We start from the raw sequence: 22410 nt of genomic DNA, 5'->3' as shown, positions 1-22410 counted from the left end.
TAACATACAGTCGCGCACAAACAATGTCATGTAAATAAGTTAATAAATATAAAGCCAAATGTATTTTCTTTATAAAAAGTGCTGTGAATTGGGGATGATGCAGTCGTCGTCGTATTACACCATAATTATTGATTTGCTAAATGAGTTTTACCAAATTTTTTGGAACAACCAAAAGCATATTTTATATGTATATGTTATTTTTAATTCAATGATCAGCAAAGTATGGAAATAGTTTTTTTCTTGTTTTTGCCAATATTTTAAGATGGGTTTCTTTATTATAAGTGTACCTTACTTATTTGTCTACCAAAACTAATTTTATATAATTCATTGACTGCAAATGTGATAAATATCTATATGAATATTTCTTTCGGAACATGTCACTTTACTAAAATTATTAAATTTTACAAAGTTGTGAAATAATTTCATCTTAAATACTACAATTCATCTTCACATCACTTTTTCCTTTTGTTACTGAACCTTCATAAATTTAGTATATATTTTGTAGTTATGTTGATACGTTCACTGTGTGTGTTGGTGATAAGCTATCTTTCTATATAAAAGATGTTTCATGCAAATAACATAAAACTTGTACTTAAAAACACCGCGTATTATAAATATATAAGACATAGTATATGTATGCCTTAAGATACATTGTTAAAATCTTGTTTTATCTTGATACGTAGACAGGTGAAAATAGTAAAGAGAAGGCGAAGTGTTTTTGGCCTTATAAAATGACCGAATTCTTGTTCATATTAAGTTTAAAATACAATCAAATTGCAGCTCAAAATCATTTCGTAGACAGAGAACCATTTTAAAAATGCTACTATCAGATAATTTAATTTCTTTTTACAGCTGTTTTTCTCCTAGTAAAGTGAAACTATTTCACAGCGTAACCAGGTAGTTGTGTGAGGAGGTCTGGAATGTTCATCCCGAATGATACTTCTGAAATTTTCTGGACAAGAATATACTAACATGAGGTAATTAATTTAAACATTTGCTTAATTCATTATATAATCTCTAGTAGAGACGAAATCAATCGTTTATTGAAGAATTATTTCTGTTTTAGTTTTCACGCGTTTTCACGTATTTCTGTTTTAGAAAACCACAATTATTGCAAAGGTTTGAATCCAAATAATTACATCAACAGGATCAATATATATATAACGTCTCAGAATGTGACGACTCTATTCACTACACTGCTCCATCGGATCAAATTGATACAGGGAAGATAACGTAAACTTATAGAAGGGTCTGAAAAAGTCCCAACGATGTCAGAACTGTCAAATTTTCGAAGCAAATTTTTGTCGTTCCCTCCGCGGGACTCGAACTCGTACCGCTGTGACATTTATGGCAACACCTCCTGCACTAAGTCCAGCGCCCTAGACCACTCGGCCAACTAGGCTATATAAAAAATATAGCTTTCGCTGGCCGGGTGATTCCTCCTCGTAGGATTAATCTAGGGCTGTAACTTAGTAGACGATGTATGGTAGTACGGGACAGTTCATATAGGTGTTATAATGTAGGATAGAGGATCAAATTAATGATGCATGTCACAACAAACAATATTATACAATGTCTCAGAATGTCACTCTATTCACGCTGGACTTAGTGCAGGCGGTGTTGCCATAGATGTCACAGCCGTACGAGTTCGAGTCCCGCGGAGGGAACGACAAAAATTTGCTTCGCAAATTTGACAGTTCTACCATCGTTGGGAATTTTTCAGACACTTCTATATATATATATAATCTCACAAATAAATAATTAGTTTAAATTGTGTTTAGTTTTATCAATAAGTGACCTTAATACCTTTCGAAACAAATAATCAATCAATTCCTGTTCCTAGGCAAGAAAGAGTTTGAAGAACTTCAGTACCACCAATACCACAGTCTTTAACCTCAACAAAATGACATTATTTATGAGCGTTACTTCTCTATAGCATTTTACGTATATATTTCAGTAACAGTAATTCTCTTTGCAGGTTGATCGGTTGTTTACTCATTGTTATTTATCTGAGCAGTTTTTGTTGTTTAAGTATCCAACGGAAAACATACCAAGGTAAAACAATATATTGCAATAACTCTATTATGAAGATCATATATCTTTGAAAGTTTAACCAGATATGGGTATATGTAGAAAATGTTCATTACCAAAATGGTCGAGGACGCAGATTTATATATTCATTTTCATGAAAATGTAAAGTGTAAGAACAATATATAAAGCATACTAGAAAAGAAACTATATCTTAACGCATCTATTCAAATACATGATTTTTTTAGTTATTTTGTGATAGTTATTTTGCAGTAGGAATTGTGCTTGTTATTAATTGTCTGCATGTGTTTGAAATTTGGATTCTGACTTCTGTTGTTTTTTTGATTGAAATTTGCATTGCGTTTTGATTATACAAATGTTAAAAAGCTCTATATAGCACAATAGTCAATGACTTGTTGTTTATAAAACGGCAATTCTGTATTGTGTTGTTGTGATTTGATATACGTTATCTTAATAGTATAAAGGGAATTATCTTTATTTTAGAATGTATATCAGCACGAACGTATGAACGACAAAAAATCGAAGAGATTCGTTATAAACTGTCTCAGTGTGAAAACGACTCCCTGAGGAAAGTTACAAAGGCAATAACAGAGCAAAACAACCTATGGCTCAGGTGCACTGCAACTTCGATTAAAACTTGTGACAGCAGCCAAGGCTGTAAATCAAGGGACGGACAGTGTCGGCCATTAAATTTATAGACACTCATATTATTTCTATACTTTGCTGATCATTGAATTAAACATTTCTTTTCTTATTGTCAAATTTACATCTATAATTAAATTTTGAATAGTTATTAATAATAAAGTTTCAAATTTCAAATTTTGTACTATAATATATATAATATACGCCTCAGAATGTGAACCATTCTATTCGCTACACCGCTCCATCGGATCATGTTTGAAATTGGGAAGATATTAAGAAGGTAAAACCTGTACAAGAGTAAGATAGAGAAATCTCAGACACCTAATGGTACGATTTGAATTACAAACGAGATCCGCCGACTTAGATAACTATTTCACTATACCCAATGGTGTCTGAGAAATGACAGTCGTGCATGAGAAAAGCGGGTATTTCACTTCAAAACAGTACAAATACACCGCAAGAAACCAATCACCGATTATTCCCGATAAAATTATTATGTTTAAAGAATTTTAAAACACAAAATTGTTATTGTTAATGTCGTTCTTTGACTATTTACGGAAAAGCCCACGTATTCTGTCTCAACACGTGGATAAGATAAGGAAATATGGCACAGCTAAAAATAGGAATGTTCTTGTCTCTTTAGTGAGAAAATGTAATTATATAAGGATTTTAAACTTTCAAACAATGATACAATTGTCAAAATGGGCTAGACGTGCATGCTAAATGTCTATATAGTAATATACTAGCCCTAAGATAGGTCACACATCCTTTAAGACTTATGCTATGTATATTTCTTGAAGTTGCTCTATCTGAATTTTGTTGCTGATGCTCTATTGTCCTACCAATACCATCTGAGATGTGCATGGAGAAAACGATGTACAGTTACATCGTGTCCTTATGTTCACACTCTGGATTTACTTACGAAGTATCACTCGGTTAATAAAAACTATATTTTAGTTAGCCGAATGACATTGGCTTTGGCATATATGTCAGAGCAGAGAAGGGATTCGAATCTTGCTGAGGAAGCGACCAAATTTGCATCATTACTTTGCAGCCTTGTATTGATTCCAGATTTTTGACGTAGCTTTTGACTTGACTTATGGTATATGTATATCCATTCTTGCATGAATATTCAATGTTGATCCTAGTCGTGTATGTTATTTGTCTGTACAATTATGTACTAGAGGTAAGATGGTAGTTTCCACATCTTATTAGAAGTCTCAAACTGTGACGACGCTATTTGTAAAACTGCTCCTTTAAATCATGTTTGACACAGAGAAGATAACGCAAGTATATAAGGGTCTGAATACTTCCAAAAGTCTTAGGAAAAGCAATATTCAACACTTGTGATCTACAGATGGATTCCAAAACTCCACAAGAATCATAGTTCCATAGCTGGATCTGCATGATATACTACTAAGCCTCTTTCGAAACTATTAACTTCCATACTCACAGAAGCCAAGAAGGGTCTCCAGTCTTACCACGTTCCTTGTTACTCCCGTAGTATTATTAATTCAATGTGAATACTGAAAAATTCGAAAGCTCTTCTGAAAACGCTCAATGCTTGATATTTATCAGAATTGCATCAAGACCAATAATATTTTAACCCTTTATACTACTTTTCCTTGGAATAACCGTGGTTCCCTTGATTATTCTTCCACAAACTCTGCTTACATCCGGACTCAAAAACATTATACATCGTTATTAATTTTTTTTTTAATTTTGTACACCAAGATACAAACACGTAGTACTTGCTAGATATTTCTCATACTCTGTTAAAACCGATTAAAATTATCATTTTCAAAATATACCGGAGAAGATATTGACAAAATGCTGGGATTTTTTATCGACAATATATTTGTCAAGTGTGGTTGACGTATTTTTTAAATGACAGTCGGCATTCCAATGAGAACAAATGGTGCTATGCTACTCACTGACATTATCCTTCACTCGGATGCCGCTGATTCGCTATATTGATGTTGTATTGTCTATTTTATACATCGCATCTACTAAAAGAACTTGGGATAAAAGACACTGCAAACAGTTGGACGTCACCATCATATTGACCAACAATTAACGATCTGTGAAAAAGGATAAATCAAACTATATGACAAATTGGATGACTTTTCATTCTGTATTGTCGAGTTTTCTTTCATCTTTGGCAACATCCCTTCAGCAACTGCGTGTGATTTTTTTATATCACAACTCAGTGTTATGTTCATACATATTTGAAGACATCACTACCGTAGCTTTATAGTCGTCAACGTGAGCTCGTGGATCGTGCACAATGAAAACCGATTTATTTAAACACATTATCTATCAATTTCGGCTTAAATATTGGTTCCCTTGATCTTTTTGAATAGCCTAACTGGTTGAATGGTCTTGGGCGATGGACTAAGTGCAGGCGCTATAGCCATTGCTGTCATAGCGGTATGAGTCTCACGGGGGGGATTAACATTTGCAAAGTTGATAGATCATACAACGCTTGAAGTTTTCAGACCATGATATGCTAACGTTGTCATCCCTGTATCAAACATAATTTGTTTAGCAAATAGAGTTGTCACAAATTATCATGTTCATATGAGTTAATGTTTGCTTACGACCTACATATTGACACTTTCATAGTACTTTAAAACCATCTAAAACACAACAAAGTATTATTCCTAGTGAATTCAAACAAGGACATCAAAGATTATTGATAATTCTGATAATTTCAATCCACTTGTTGACCCATTAAATGTGCAAATTTTATCCACTGTATGTAATTTTTTGAGTTAGTCTGAAGATCCATGGCTTAATGGTGGATTCAAGTCCTTTAAGTTCACTGTTATTTTTTTATATATTCCAACACATAATGAAGCCACCAGTTCTCTCTTGTTATCATCAGAAGCACTGATACAAACATTTCCACCAAAACTTTTTTAATGTGTCATCTGAATATGAACATACGCAATACAAGTTTGATGAGATCAAAGATATTTTAACTGACTGTCTCACAATGTCTGATTCTAAGTTAAACACCTCGTTTAAATATTCCATCTTTGAAAGAACAATCTTCAGCGGAGAGACCGTACTAACCACGGATACAGAATAGATAGTTCTTTCATGCGATTCGATATTCAAGCACGAAGACGCCTTAAAATTGAATGTTAGACTTTTAAAAATACTGTGATTTGGAATTACTCGTGACTAAGTTAAATGGTTAATTTATGCTGTGGACAGACTACAGTCAATGGAAAATTGTAAATTCACTAAGCATATGAGTACTGGAGATCTAAACTATGATATTGCAATGCATAAAAATATGTCAGGTACAAATTTATTTTTTTAAAGCCCACATGTTTTGTGAAAAGTTGAGACCCATCATTATAAGAAGTAATACTAAAAAAAAACAGAAATCAATAAACTGTGTTTTACTGAAAAGGATTAAAAAGCACGGGTATTACCATAACATAAAAAGAACGATTCTTTGGTCTGATCAACAAAAGGTGTACCTCAAGGTTCCATACAAGGTCATGTTCTTTTTTATATTTTTATAAATGACATATGCAAACGATAACTGTTGGAAATTAACTGACATACATGTATATTCAGTGCAGTATTGACAGACTGGCGAAACGTTAATTGTATGCAGGCTAATCTTGGTATGGATAGTGCCACGACGATATCAACAAAGTCTTACTAATCTTACGTTCATTGTGCTGACTACCTATTCCAGTACAAAAAATGGACATTCACAAACGTATTACACCATGTTCTATCACTTTGACAGATAAATTTGACTACAACGATGATAAGACACACTGAACAATATCAAAATATTTAATTGCAAATTGTAAAGCATGCAACATACCGATACCGACCTTTTCTTATCATTGTCATAACAAACAAAACTCTTCAATCAAGAAGTCATGATGACTTAAGTTGCGAATCAACCAACTTAATCTACGGATAATTACGGATTAATGGATATTTTGCAGTATAGTTCTTGTATATATCAATAACAAGAAAAGTTAAACAAACAAATATGCGGTCATCTTTCGGAAATTAACACTAACAAATCCCGAGACGAAAAAAAAGTCATAGCCATCACCACTATAAATCACATAAGATGCATGATGTCACAATATATGGCCTTCCTTACATACCAAAGCCTCAGAGACATCATCGAATTCGAACATAACTCTATTGCATACCTTTCACTTTACTGCAATCTCTTTATAAAGCCTATCTTGACACTCCAGTTCTGAGCCTACTTCATCATTATACAGACTTTTGACGTTCGTTCTAGATATTGGTTTCATACTTTTTAAAACAAAGTTTTGTTAAAGGTCAATATGTTCATTTCTTCCACTCCCTTTTGTGAACAAAGGTATAAAAATTCATCGTGTCATAGTTTTCCTTTCCACTTAAGTGTACCTAGGACTTGATATTTAACTAGGAGCACGATGGATTTTTCTTGAGAGTAGAGTATGCTTACCTTACCCGATGCACCTGGTCAAAGTTCCCAGCTTTTAGTGGAGTGCGATTGTTCATAAACTTATGTTTCTTTGAACGTCTTATTTTGGTTACTTTATGTTCTTTGTTGTATGTCTGTCTGTCTATATCCTTGGAATAAATTCTCTCAATTCCACTCGTATGTTTGGATGACCCATGTTTAGAAACTTTAAACAACAGTTAGATGAAATAACTTGTGGTGAAGCTATAAAGTAGCAAGTGTAGATAATGACTAGTAGTTACTTTTGTTAATTATTATATTAAGAATATATCTAACAAAGCTTCTCAAGAATTGATGTCTTAAAACTTATTGGCTTTTGTGATTCATACCATTTTTCACACAGTTATTTTGTCATTTTTTCAACTTATGACTTTTGGCATGTCATTTTTGCGACAAAAGTTATTCCACTGATTTAGATTAACCATAAAGAAAGGGTTCTGTGGTTTATAAATGCGGACTACGCGTACACACGTGGTGAGCTGTTAGAGGATGCAAAGGTTCCATCGTTAAAAAAAAAGAATATGCGCCTCGACTGTATAATATTTTAAAATTTTAAATAAATTGTAGCCACCTTGTTCACCAGATTTAGTTGTTTTCAAGATTGTAAATATAACTTAAGAAATTCTAATATTACAGATATACCAAGGGTACGAACAAGATTTATTTTAAATATACACCTTCTTTTGAAATAACTTACCTTATCTTTTTAATAAGTTTCAGAATATCTTATAAGTCTTTGGAATTGAAAGGGGTATAAATCTACAGTTTGGACATTTTTTTAAGATTTTATCTCGGTCATGTCCGCTTTAATCAAATATACTAATTTTATCTGTGTCTGTATTATATAGTATGCCTTTAGTTATGCTTAGCAAAGTTGACAATTCTGAATTAAAAGTTATCACGTTTGTCGTAAGGTTTGGTCAATAGTTTTCCTTTGCCATCGATTTCTAAGTATATGTCAAGATATGAGACTGACTTCATAGTGTCTGTAGTATCCTTTATCTCAAGTTCTTTGGGGTAGATGCGATGTATCAGATCGCCTAAATTAGAATTGTTTAAAGATGATACGTCATCTATATAGCGGCAAATGACTTTAAAGGATCCAACTAAACGATATTCTTTCTTTTGGATCAGATCAGCTATAAAGCCAGCCTCATAAGAGTGAAGGAATAGGTCAGCAAGTAGAGGAGCCCAATTTGTTCCCATTGGAATGCCGACCACCATGAGTGCCTCGGGAAAGATTTTGAAGTTGTGGAGTTAATCAAGGGTATTTTGTAAGATTACAAAAGGTTCTTTAATACTTCTTCTTTGCCTTTTACGGTAACAGGCTCTATCTCGGATTTTTATGATTTTTGTAACCCTTCTTTGATGGTGTTTATACCCCTTCTTCGTAAAATGTTGATCCAACCACCTTTTCGGATTCTTCGTTGAACAAACGTGTCTTAGTCTAAGAGCTTGATTAAATAGTATACTGTAAGTCAAATGGTATTGATAACAGTTCTTAGCATAAGATATTGAAGGTATTACCATATTTGCACTCTTGCATGCACGTTACAAAATATTTTGTATCCTTTCCGATTGACCATACTGGTAAATGTTGCCAACATGCAACTGTTTGTAGTATTTACGTATTTGTGTGGTTCTCGCCTGGATTCAAGCTAGACTTAGATATTTCTGCCCGTATTTACCTATTTTGCAAACTGTGTCTCGTTGTCTAAAATCTATTTTGCGTAGCTTAGGAAAGATTTTCGAAGGTATATATTTTTTTGCGATAGAAGTCCATTGCTCACTAATGGTACAGGTCAGTTGGGTGGACGTTTCATCGTCCGATAATCCCACACTTCCCCACAAGCATCGATGCCGCTAGTATGTGGTTTGTTGGTATTATAGAGAGGTGACTGAGGTAGTACAAGAAGGAAGGGGATCAGCAGCGCCTGTTTTGGTTTTGTATCTTATAAAGAATTGAAGTTCTTAAATTTAAACGAAATCATTTTTATTGTAAGTAAGAATGTTAGAGTATTCATCAATGTTTCATTTCTTGTTTTAGGTTGAAGAAGATATGTTCTTGTTTTTTTTTAATTTATAAGAGAAGTATTTGCCTTAAGTATTGCATTCATATTTGGCAAAGGACAAGTCACGAAATTCTGTATTTCCATGAAAATTTATGATTTTTCACTTTTTCCTTTTTTCGAGAAAAAATACTTTTAAGATATCTTCACAAAACTTGACACTCACATAGATCTGTATTGTGCGGATACAATACATATATCAAAATTTCCCACTCATACGCCTTTCACAATTTGTGATCCTCTGTTTAAAATAGTGTTGCATGTTCTTACAGCACTGAGTAACACTTAATATCAAAATGAAGTTACAGTGTGAAAACTCATGTTTGCTTGCAATTAAAGACATACTTGTTTATATTTTTTCTCAGAGAATACAGGTCATCCTTTGCATTTAAGTAATATCAATCATGTAGCTCATTTTGGTAGAGCTTCAGTTTACATTTTACATTGACAGAGGTCTTGGATTTGATTATCGTCTTGTTCTGGACGACTGAACTTCGTCAGAAGCATCTTGTTCTGCTATTAAATTTGACATTGTCGCCAATGACTACAGTAACAGAATGTACGACAACACCATAGTCTGGATAAAACATTGATTGTTTAACATAATGTTCACTTCCTGTTTTTTTGTGCTCATGGCTCGGACTTAATAGCCTATCTTAATAGGTTTTCTTGTTTTGTTTTGTTTTGTTTTATTTGTTTTATTTGTTTTGTTTTGTTTTTGTTTTTGTTTTGTTTTATTTTTGTTTGTTTTTTTTTTGTTTTGTTTGGTTTTTTTTTTTTTTTTTTTTTTTTTGGGGGGGGGGGTATTTTTTTTTTCTTGTTTGTTTGTTTGTTTGTTTTTTTGTTGTTTTGTTTCTTTGGGGGTGCTTTTTAATATTATTTAGAAGTAGAATAACAACAATATTACTTGTGATACTTGTGATATTAAAACAATACTACGTTTTAGACCATCTGTACTTTAGCAGTGATAGTTTAATTCGTCCTTTCGTCGGTTGTCGGTATTTGTAATTGTCAATACTCCAGTCTTACTTGACACGTTTTACCACATCATTTATTTGCCAATAACTTACAAATTAATGTTACCCTTAGAATGATCAACGAAAAAGCTTTTAGCAAAACCATGTTAAAAGTACACCTAACCACGTGTTTTATTCATAGTTGAAAAATTTATGATGTGAGATATGAGGCAGTATATTCACTTTCCTAATTGGGTGTTTTGCATTTGGACGTAGGCAGACGTTTGATATTTAAACTAGGTATTCTTGTAACTGAAATAAATAAGATTGGACTTAATGAAAAGGTATGTAAGGTAAATGATTGTGTACTCGCGTTTTAATTGTTACATACGTTCGTTGTGTCCTGACGTAAAAATGAATATTTCTTTCTATTTTATTGGTTATAAGTAACACAGGAGAAAGAAACGAAGGGTGATACTTTGACTTAAGTTACATTTTATTTTTTAAAGTGTAGCAGTAAAGAACATAATTTTAGAAAATGTACGAACTGCGTTTTAAAGTTACTAAAAATGGTGAACGTGATTGAAGTTGATGAAACAATAAGCTTTCAGATGCACTACAATATATTGAGAGTAGATAATACATTTAAGAGGTGCCTTTATGATATATAAACATATGTATATATTTATCACTATTTCAGGTTGTGAACTTTATCTAGCAGCATGTTGATAAAATGTTTTGAAGTCGTGTTTTTATTGACGACGCTTCATTTCCGTGTAGGATTCAGTGGAGTCTACATCTGCAATACACATCACAACCTAGAGCAATTCAGTATGTATAACGAAATTTGTACTGCATTACGTACACAATTGTGGTTTAATAAAATTGTTCCCGTTTTTCCTCTTCTTTTTTTTGTTTTTGTTTTTTTGTTTTGTTTTGTTTTTTGTTTTTTTTTGTTTGTTTGTTTTACTTTTCTTTTACTTATGAAATGTGTAATCTACCACGAGTGATCATCATAGATTGTGACACAATATTTGGCATACAATTTGAATGGATAAAATTACTCTATATAGTGATAGAGGTGTTTGTCCCACTTTCCGTCATAGTTTTCCTTTCCCCTTTCGTCTACAATGAAATTGACTTTTTATGAGCAACTCGGTGGCTGTTTCTAGAAAAGCAGAGGACGCTTACCCTACGGTGCACCAGGTCCATGCTCCCAGTTTTCACTGAGTCCGAGTTGCCCTTTTACTTTTGTTACTTTGTACATTTGGGTTATTTTATGTTCTTAGTTGTGCATGTCTGATATCCATGTCTGGTCTTTGTCCCTCCATTACATTCATTTGATTTCCGCTATAATCTTGGTTCCCTTGATTACTCTTTCCCACTTTAGATTTTGTTCTAAATCAAAATTGAGGCTAATAGGCACATGTTATCAAATGGGGAGTGGTGGGATCAAGTTAGTGAGCATTGCTCAGTTTTTGTTTTTGGTTTTTTTTTTTAAGTTTTAGCTTTTGAGGATGGAGCCTCTGTTACACCGCGTTGATTGTATGTATCGGGAAGATACATTACTGTAGATATACTGTAGCCAAATTTTACCTACTTACAATGTGACGTGTGGAGTAGGATATCGATGTTGTGTACCGTTGCGATTCGCCTGTTGTCACTCCAGGTTTCTCATGGGAGTTCATATTGCAAATGCTTAAGTTTTTCTGTGATGTAATTGTATTTTATTCTGTTCGGTACTGTGTGTATGTACATCGTCTCTGTTTCTTGTTTCCACGTTTAGACCATGTACTTGAATTTTTATTTTTGTTCCTGAATTGTCCCACTTTTCCACTTCGGTATTTTTTGTAGATATTATTTCTTTATATGTGGCCTAGCAAGATAATGTAGAGGCTGTAATATTGAAAAAAAATATTTTATTGGAAGAAAGAAAATTATAAAAACTTATCCTCTATCAAAAATTTTATAGTAAAACGCATTAGAGATTCAACCTGATTTCGGAGTAAAACAAATCCTATCCTATGGTCATATTTTATCTACTGACATTTTTTTTAATATCGATGTAAAATACCTATAGTTTTTCCATATATTGCTACTTTAAATATAATATGAAAAACGAAGACAAGTAAATATATATTTCTATTTTATTTAGAATTTTGTAAAGAAATGACATTAAATGATATTAAACCTTCATGCACACCACAAATTCGAAGTGTCATTAAGGAACAGAATCACTTGTGGATAGCCTGTATGTCATCAGAAGGAGGATATGAGTGCGACTACAAAACTGGCTGTAAAACATTCAATAATATTTGTGTACCATATAACACTTAATCATTCTGTCTGTTCGTCTTTGTTTTTTTTTATGTGTTTTAAGTGACTTATTATTACTTTTATTTCAGTAAACCAATATATTGTTATGTGTCATGAAATTGCCCAACATATCAAAGTAACTACACATGAAGGTCAAACGTGACTCATTTAACAGATAATCATAATTCTACTACATGTGTAGTATGCATTCTATAATTTTGTAATAATGTAATAATAATGAGATAATTCATGAATAGAAAAAAACCTATTAACTACATAGCCATTACGTACTTATATTAGACAATAAATACATTTATGTTGTTCTCATTGTACGCTCATTGAAGCTCAAAAATTATTTATTGCAACCATAGCAACCAATCCGCTTGTTTCTGAGATTTGAGGAATAAAGAAGATAATGACGTTTTTTTTTTAAACAAGTGTCATTTGTTAAATGACGAAAGATGAAAAATCAAAAACATAAATCAAAAATGTATAACAAGAGAGAGAGAGAGAGAGAGAAATAAGTTTGTACATCGTATCTATTATCCATGTTATCAATGATAAATTATATCCAAGAAAACGGCACAAATATCAACCGTTTGAAAAGAAACCGATGACGAAGCAAATTTCCGCTTGCACGCAGTTCAAAAATACATTAAACACCAAATGATTTCGAGTTGGTATCAATGTTATCTCTGGGGTAACACAACAAAAAACCTAAAAATATTTTGGGAAACCTACACTATTCAGTCATCATAATCGTCTTAGAAGGAAGGATGTAAAACTCAACACCAAAGAAAGCCAAACTCTAAATCGGTTCCATTGTTATCATTATTCTGTTAGATTTAAAACATCTCTTAACCTATCAAAATTGCTTCTGTTTATTCAAGATTCTGCTGGTAGTGGAGGATAATTTTTGTTCTTACATCGAAATTCTGTAAACCAGGCGAATGCACTAGAAAACTTTTTTTTTTCAAAAACAGAACAACTAAATGAAGCGCCCATACCTACCTATATATCCTCAGGTCAACATAAGGTATCGCTAATCAGTTCGTTTCTTTGCTATGTCTTTGCTTTGTCTCTGCCTCACCCTTTGTCATCTGCAGTTCCTTGAGTTCGTGTTCTACTGTCTTTCGCCATATTGTTTTATGTCGTCCACTTGACCTTTTGCCTTGTGTATCCATCGCAGAGCTGTAACAGTTTTAGTTTACTTGAGCTTTCCATTCGGAAAACATGTCTCAGTCATAGGAAGCGCCTATGTTTGATTTGTTGTGTTATATAGGTGGACTTTGTCATTTTCAGTAGGTTGCTTTTTGATATTTTATTGGACCAAGATATTCTGCAGATCCGTCGAAGGCAGATGTGATAAGAACTAGACAGTGCTCTCATGTCTGCCTTTGTAATTCTTCAACATTCACTACCATATAATAGAACAGATTTCACGTTGCTGTTGTACAGTTTTATTCTGCTGTATTGTTTGGATCTCCAAATGTTTTGAAGCCTATGAAATACCGTTCTTGATTTTGCCAGTCTGTTTTAATACGTTTCTGTGTACAGTCTTCGGTGCTTATGACAGTTCTTAGGTAAACAAATTTATTGACTTGTAGAATTTCTTTTCTGCTCGGGCGTTAAAACCCAACAAACAAACAAACAAACAAGAATTTCTTTTCCGTTTACTTCTAGATTACTTCGAGTTTTAGTGTTAAATTTCATTACTTCCGTTTTCTTTGTGTTTAGTTTGAGTCCACCTTGAGTCCAAGCTTGCAAAATGGCTGAGTCTGTTGGTTTTTTCTTACAAATGATCATGCCGAGAGGATAAAAAAGCAATGTCATCCAGGGGCGTAGCTACGTAAGGCTCGTACAGGCTTGTGCCTGTACGAAATTTTGACTATTTTTTTTCTTTAAATATTTGATGGAAGTATATAAAACGAGTACAGTAAAGGTTGATATTACTTTTTTAATTGTGCTTCATGTAGCAACATGGAATCGGAAATCCAACGTCATTTACTTGTTATCGGTTTTCTACTAATCATTCCAAAGTTTCGATAACTTCTATAAAAGCAGATTTGCGATTTCCGCATAATGGACATGTTTGTCATTCGACCAAAAAGAAAAAGGAGAGATGAAATATAAGAGGAAGGCAGTATTGAGAATGAGCCGTCAGCAAATATTCTAGCAGATACTGAGCCAGCGACCACTGCCAGTATTAATGATATTCCCACATTCCCACAGATCCTTCAGAAGTGCCATCAACTTCAAGTAGATCTAGTAGCGTTACAAATTTCCAACCACCATACCCAGATATGGCCAAACTTCGAAGCCTTAGTGAAATATCTGATACTGATAAACATGCAATTTTGTGCTTCAAATGTACAGATGCCTTCAGCTGCCTTTTCCCTGCAAGGTTAGGAATCAATTTTTTCACCTAATACAATCAACTGAATTTTACCAACCGTCCCTCTAAGCCCAAACTACTTACCCTATTTTTTTCCTTTTTTACCTAGATTCTACCATCGCCAATTTTTAATTATTGGTAAATTTTGCAGGGGGAAACTTCTATAAATATAATGCTTTTGGTTAAGCACCGTTAACTTAATTTTTAAATGTCAAGAAATGTGCCACATTGAAGTCTATAAATGATTTTGAAAAATAAAATAATTTACCTATCCTATTTTTTCAACCTGAAACAGACATAATTATATTTTGTATTGACCTAATACGACTTTCCATCTAATAAAACCGGTGTAAATGTCTGAGCTACATGTATATGTCCTCTGGGCGTGAACGGTCCAGCCGTTTAAAATATGATAATCGTTGTCGAAAGTTGACCAATGTCCATGTATACAAAAGGGGTAGACAGGGGGTTCCTGCTCAATGTCCATGTATACAAGAGTGGTAGACAGGAAGTTCCTGCTCAATTTTGCTATCGGGTTCCAGACCTCCCTCACAAGTTTTCTCTCCTTTACTCCCCATTGTAGTATCCCGACAAGCTTGCACCCTAACTCCCATTCCTACCTCCCCTAATTCCTGGGTTCCTGTCCAACCCCTTATAAATAATTTATAAAGAAATAATTTGATACAAAAAAACTGAAATTAACTTTGTAAATAGAAAAATGAATAAAATTATGTTCATATTATTAAAAATGTACATGTATATATTAAAATAAAAAGAGAGAATATGGAGTTAATATGCGTATGACAATACTTCACATGATATATTGAAAATATCATATTGTCACTCAAGGAACAGAATTTCATTTCTGTTCTGCATCTTAATATTGTACGAGGTTCTTCAACAATGAACAGTTAGTTCATATACCCTCAAACAAGATCAAGAAGGCCCCTATCGTGCACTTTAGTAGAATTGTTTATAAAAGTAAGCCTGTCTAAACATTTCTGTTAGAAACTGCCCCAAATTGACATGAATTATATTTTTAAATACATTTAATTTTTTTTGCACGAAAATGGATAGCAACCAACAATTTTTTCAATACTCCCGTTCCGATAATCGAATAGTTACCGTTCGATTAACGGACGGGGGGGGGCAATGGAAAAAAAAGTTTTCTTTTAAATAAATCGAACTCAACACGTAGCCCGATTTATACAATAAACTCGAAAAATTAGGTACATGTACTCTGTACTCGAAAAAAATGGATTAAGTACTTAAGGCTAACATGACGCAGTACTCGCTACTTGAAGCTAAAAGTACTCGGTAGTCAGGAGGTTTATACCTCAACTTAGGGCCCCACCGATTTCGGCAAATGCTCTATGTAGATATCAGTTTCCTGTCGGTCCTTCGAACACAAAGTTGTCCCCGTAATTTATACGACAGTCCCATTGAAATTTCGTCCCCGTAATTAAAACATTGAAATTTACCAATGATGAACTAAAATGCCTGTCTAATATTCACCCAATACTATTGGAAGATGTGTCAGAAACGCAAGTTTAATGTTATCTATCTCTCCGTTGGTCTAGAATATGTTGTAAATAGCCTAAGTAACAACTGGGTGTATTATTTTATTTTTACGAGGTATAAACAATTTTATTGGAAATGATATACATGTACCTTGACAAAATTGTTGATGTTTTTACCAGTAGAAAAAATCGACGTCTGGACTTTCCATAAAGAAGATAGTATTCAGAAGGAAAAAAAGTATAATAATTACAGAATTCATTTAAAAATTGCATGACCTTTTTCTTTGTGAATTCTTCCATATTGAATTGTAGGTATAATGACTACATATTTGAAAACAAAATAGATATGGAGTAGCGCAACATATGCACACTTATAATATAGTATTTTTTATCCTTCACGTACAACTTAACCAACACAAACATGTATATATGGAGAAATGCTTCAGCCATTTAGGGTGTACGAATCAAATAAAACATACATTTCTTCATCAAAGAAATGCGATTGATTTTCCCCCAAACCGGTGAGCTTCCGGGGGGCTTACCCCCTAGGCCCCTCGCTGTATTTTCTGTGCCTATATATCTATCAATATCTAGCTACGCCCCTGTCATCACTTGTGGTTCTTCTTAGAACCCAGTCTAAAGCAACCAGAAATAAAATAGGCGAGATAATACAACTTTGTATTACCCCAGATTGTATTGCAAACCAGTCTCTCTTTGTTGTTTTTAGGACAGATCATTCGAACTGTGTGTAAAAGCACTAAATGAGGGTGACTATCTTGTATGGCAGTTCGTAGGATCTAACAATTTCCGATAAATCTCTTTGGATACTGTCAAAAGCCTTTTTGAAGTCGATGAAATTGCTATAAAGTGATGTTTTGCATTCTATTGAATGTTAAATGATATTCTTTAGTGTAGAGTTTTTGTCATTGTAACCTTTCCCTTTCATGAAGCCTACCAGTTCTTTATCAATTATGTTTAAGATAACTCGACAGAAACCTTGCATGGAATTGATAGCAGTGTAATGCCTCTCCAATTGTTACAGTTTCCAGGGTCACATATTTTTCGGAAGCTTTACTATAAGTCCTTTTGTCCAGTTATTTGGAATAGTATTTCCGTCCCAGATGGTATTAAAGAGATTGTACATTGCTTCAGTTGATGTTGTGAAGTCTGTTTTTAGTAGTTCAGCTTGAATTACATCAATACCGGCAGTTTTTCCATTCTTCATTGATTTTATGGCTATATCTATCTTTTCCTCAGATGTCTAGATCTTCCTGTTGGTGTGCTTCTTCAAAAGCTTATATTGGCTCAGGTCTGTTGAGGACACTCTTGAAATGTTCGTCAGCGCGTGGACTGTTCTTCTACTGATGTTTTGCGGTTTTTGTCTTTAACAGGTGATACTTGACTGGCCTTTCCGCTAAACTATTATGTGATTTTATAAACAGTGTTGAAGTCACCCCTTATGGCTGCTTTTCCAGCTTCTTCAGCACATTCCTCAACAAAACTTCTCTTTTCTTTCCGGTCATTTAACCTCTTTATATTTTTGGGGACTTTTTCTTTAAATTTTCTTCTCTCCTTTATTCTTTTCCTTGTGTCTTGTGTTAGCCATTGACTACGGAGTTCAATTGGTTTCAGAAGTCTATTAATACTTGTTTTTCATGTTATTCCACTTCTTGTCCATTTGGATATCTACTGTCTGGTCCAAGGTCTTTTAAAACTTAAATCAGTTTTTAAGTTCAATGCAATTTTTTTTTACTACTTTATCATTCAGGCGTTTTAACAAGAAGTGATCTTCTCCTTTATCCATTTGCTGAGCACATGTTAGCCAATCTTTAATCATTCTCATTCATCATTCCATATCCTTCAATGCCATTTGATCGTTCATGTTAGCAGTTGTCGTTGTTAACTTTGGCATTCTGTTCACCTATAGTCAGGTCCATTTGTTTTGTCAATCTGTGCTACTAATATCTTATTAGTACGCATCTTTCACCTCTTCATCTGCTTCGTATGTTTGTGAGTAATATTGGATAATAGTGGTCTTTGCATATGTGGAATTGAAGCGATCTTTTAGTACCCTTTCATTGATTGGTTTCCTTTCTATTATACATCTCATCTAGCACTCTCTTTATTCATGACAAGTCCTACTCCTTCTATATGTTGTTCCAGAGTAGATAATTGTATGATCGCTGGAGACAGTTTTCCCTGTTCCTATCCATTCACAATCACCAAGATGGAAATGCTGTAACTGTCAATCTCTTTGATGTCGTGTGCTGTTTCAGATTACATAGTCTCTACAATAAAAGTACCGATCTTTATAGTTGCTTTTGGATCTATGGGATTTCGGTTCTTGTCTAAAGCCTCCATTAGTGGACTTTCTTCTTAGATTGTGCATTCCTATCCTCTCAGGGTTTCCTTCTGCTTAGCCTCATGCTCAACCCCTTATTGGGATGATCAGAGGTTTATAGTCCTATTGATCGGATGCCTTCTGTGGCTGACGAGTCAAGACCTAGGAAGAAAGAGTTTTCTTTTTTAAATGATATACTAACAAAGTTAATAACTCTCATCTACCTGGTTATTAACCCATAGTTGAGGACTAAGATTGCAGCCATCAGGGCATGTCCACACAGCGGTGGGCTTAGCATGCCGTAAATCAGGGGTGGGGGCAGTCTCCTTCGAGACCTTGTGATTAAGCTTGATGCCGTAAGTACCCAGTTACCGTCTACCACATTGAGGAATATCCCATTTCTGGATCACATATAGGTATAATTTTTTGATACGCTTTAATTGACAGGAAAGACTTACACACTCGACTTCCTTTTCACAACTAACTGCATCTTAAAGAAAACCTCCACGAACTATTCGCTTATCAAGTCAAAGTCGTTTAATTAGTTTTCTTTAGGGTTGGATAAATTGTGAATTTCTAGTAGTGGAAATGCCCCATTTTTCTTTCGGACCAATAATATATGGAACTCTTAAAGTCGGAAAACGAGATTCATCAAATGGTCCGACTATCCTTCCCGCTTCTTTTATCTATTTCTCTTAGAACTATTTCTAAATGATCTAAAAACGCTTTTTGAGCTTTTCAATGCATTAGAAGTATTCAACCATGGTAATGATGCTGTAAGTCAAATTTAAACCTGAAGTCCATTTTTTTCCTTTACACTTCGGGATAAGAATACTCAGTAAGCGATTTTTCTACCAACTGGTGACGATCCCTGTGGATATAGAGTGTTTTTACTTTGTTTTGCATGTTTTGATATAGTGATCATCGGAACACTTGGTACAACGAGGCCATTTTTGGACGTTAACATCCATATAACTCATGAATGTAAAAGACAAAGTCCAGATGTGTATGTTTGCTTGTGTTGTACGACAGAAATTTGACTACCGATCTATTGCAGATTTTAGGAGCAAAGAGAGGTCTACATATTTAACTACAGTATTTTTTCTATTTTTATTTCTAATATAATGCGCTTACTTATAGGATAATTTACTCTTAATGTTTAGTGTTTCTACACTTGCAACAAGTGAACAGAGTTCATCTGGTTGCGGTCGTATTATGCTGTGCTCGGCGAAGTTTTGTATTTCAAACAATACTTAATAAAGACACCTTTAAAACTGGTGTCGACGCAAACTTCATGAATGCAAACTTGCTTAACTTTATAATAACAACATTGAATAATTACTTTATTAATACCTCGGGTCGGTCATGAACCCAGTCTTTTGGGGGTTTTTTTTTGTGTTTAGCGGGAGTCCTGATTATTTTTGTAACTCTTTGTTTTCATGACTTCAAAAAAGAGCTTTTAACACCACTTTTGTTTTAACATTTGAATTTAATAAGTATACTAAAACTGTATTTTTATATATAGGCAAAAGGATACAGAAGCGTCAATAATGGGACGATCAGATACATAAAGAATTAAAACGTGCCCTAAAGGGCAAACAGGAACCAAAGACAATCTACATACACAGTGCAACTAGCCGAATAAAAAAAAAAGATAACATATAAAAATTAAAGATAAAGAAACTATGTAACACAAAAACACTAAAGAACTATCAATTTGAACTCTCACAAAAAACCTGTAGTGACATTAGGTGCTTCGGAAGTGTAAACATGTCCTGCTCTACCATCATATTGCAAGTGAGTAAAATCAAGAAATAGTCAAGCAAAAATAATGCAATTCGACACGCGTCACAAAGGGGTCCTGCAAATATCAACGTAGCGATTCACAAATCGGCGATATGTCCTCAAGAATGAACAGCACTTTACTAGTTATACTTTTTGGGATTTTTTTTCCACTTCGAGACAATAATCGTTCATAAAAGAGCACATAAAGCAAACTTATCACGTCTATTGTTATGTAATAAAAGACCGTCACCATTCTTCGACTTCCTTTTTTGGTCTGTGAAGAGGTTGGACTGGAGTTAATCGAATCTTTGTAAATTTTGGCATAAATTTGAATCTGCCTCGAGTAAATCGGTATACAACTATTCCAGTTGACAAAAGAATCAGGAATACGCTAGCAGCACCCAGGTAAAAGCAAACGTGGAAGGTTGGTTTTAAGATTTCGACATCAAAATAAAACAGGATAATAACCAGGGAAGACATCAATACTGAAAGAAAAATATATGATGAATAAGATAGCGAGAAATATTTCTAGGATCATCTAACATTATATTTATTGCCCTTACATAATGGTTGCTAAAGCAAGACGGTCAAAATAAGACCAAAAATATTTAGTGTGCACCACGTGATTAAGGTTATTTCTTCATAGACTGAAAAATATAACAGTCGTTCCTTAAAAATATGTGACATTATTGATGAATTGACAGTCCCTGGGACGTAATATTGGCATCAACATTGATGCCATAGCCTAAGGCTCGGTGCATCATCAACTTTTCGGACAACTACATACGATGGGGACTGGTCTGGAGCTGGCGTGTCATTTAACTGCTATTAGTCCCACATAAATCATCTTCCAAATATACAGAATAAGGTGTTTACAAAATGCTGGAATTTTTAATCGACAACATATTTGTCCAGTTTGGTGGACGCGTTTTGCAACCAAAGTCGGCATTCCAATGGGAACAAATTGGGCTCCTCTACTTGCTGACCTATTCCTTCACTCTTTTGAGGCTGACTTCATAGCTGATCTGATCAGAAAGAAAGAATATCGTTTAGCTAGATCTTTTAATCTCAGTTTCCGCTATATTGATGACGTATTATCTTTAAACAATCCTAATTTCGGGGATTTGATACATCGCATCTACCCCAAAGAACTTGAGATAAAGGATACTACAGACACTGTGAAGTCAGCCTCATATCTTGACCTACACTCAGAAATCGATGGTAAAGCAAAACTATTGATAAAATTTTACGACAAACGTGATGACTTTTCATTCAGAATTGTCAACTTTCCTTTCATCTGTGGCAACATCTCTTCAGCACCTGCGCATGGAGTGTTCATCATACGTTATGCACAAAGCTTGCCGAAACTAGGCAGATTTTTTTTTGTATCGCGCTAGAATTCTAACAAATAGGCTTCTAAAACAGGGTTATGTTGTCATCACTACAGAATGTTTATGATCGTCATCATGAACTCGTGGATCGTTACGGTGTATCCATCTGCGCCATAAAAACGGATTTGTTCAACGTGTCATAGTTTTTCTTACCTCTTTCGTCTACCCCGGACTTGACTTTTTAAGAGCAACTCGGCGGATGTTTCTAGAAAAGCCGAGGTCGCTTAAAGTCTTGTTTCTTTTTCACCTTTAGTTTATTTTTAATGTTACTCGAGTATATAGGATCAGAGCAGTTCATTCGCTGTAACTGTATATTATGATGTTTTGGGGCCATTTGCAGCCTGTCCTATGGTATGAGGAATTTCTCGTCGTTAATTGTTGACCAATGGGTAACCATTTTTAACCGATTGAGTTGTATTTTTGTTTCCTTTTTCTTTTGTTGTTGTTT

At 34.1% G+C, this 22410-nt stretch overlaps 1 protein-coding gene and 1 long non-coding RNA gene across 2 annotated transcripts; both read left to right on the top strand.

Annotated features, from left to right (window-relative positions):
- Positions 1 to 820: 820 nt before the first annotated feature.
- Positions 821 to 2868, top strand: LOC148620981 (uncharacterized). Its single transcript, XM_088573950.1, has 3 exons — positions 821 to 977; positions 1979 to 2055; positions 2533 to 2868. The coding sequence occupies exons 1-3, from the start codon at positions 934 to 936 to the stop codon at positions 2745 to 2747; spliced, it is 336 nt and encodes a 111-aa protein (XP_088430076.1). The 5' UTR covers positions 821 to 933; the 3' UTR covers positions 2748 to 2868.
- Positions 2869 to 10358: 7490 nt separating this feature from the next.
- Positions 10359 to 12851, top strand: LOC148620980 (uncharacterized). The gene is made up of 3 exons (XR_015920831.1): positions 10359 to 10558; positions 10915 to 11045; positions 12370 to 12851. It is a non-coding gene; the product is annotated as an uncharacterized LOC148620980 (long non-coding RNA).
- Positions 12852 to 22410: the final 9559 nt, after the last annotated feature.

This window comes from Perna viridis, chromosome 3 (genome assembly GCF_037379345.1).
Source record: "Perna viridis isolate PV_CMFRI_1.1 ecotype Kerala chromosome 3, ASM3737934v1, whole genome shotgun sequence".
Classification (NCBI taxonomy): domain Eukaryota; kingdom Metazoa; phylum Mollusca; class Bivalvia; order Mytilida; family Mytilidae; genus Perna; species Perna viridis.
Note: the sequence above shows the minus strand (reverse complement) of the source record. Positions and strands in the feature narration are given on the sequence as shown.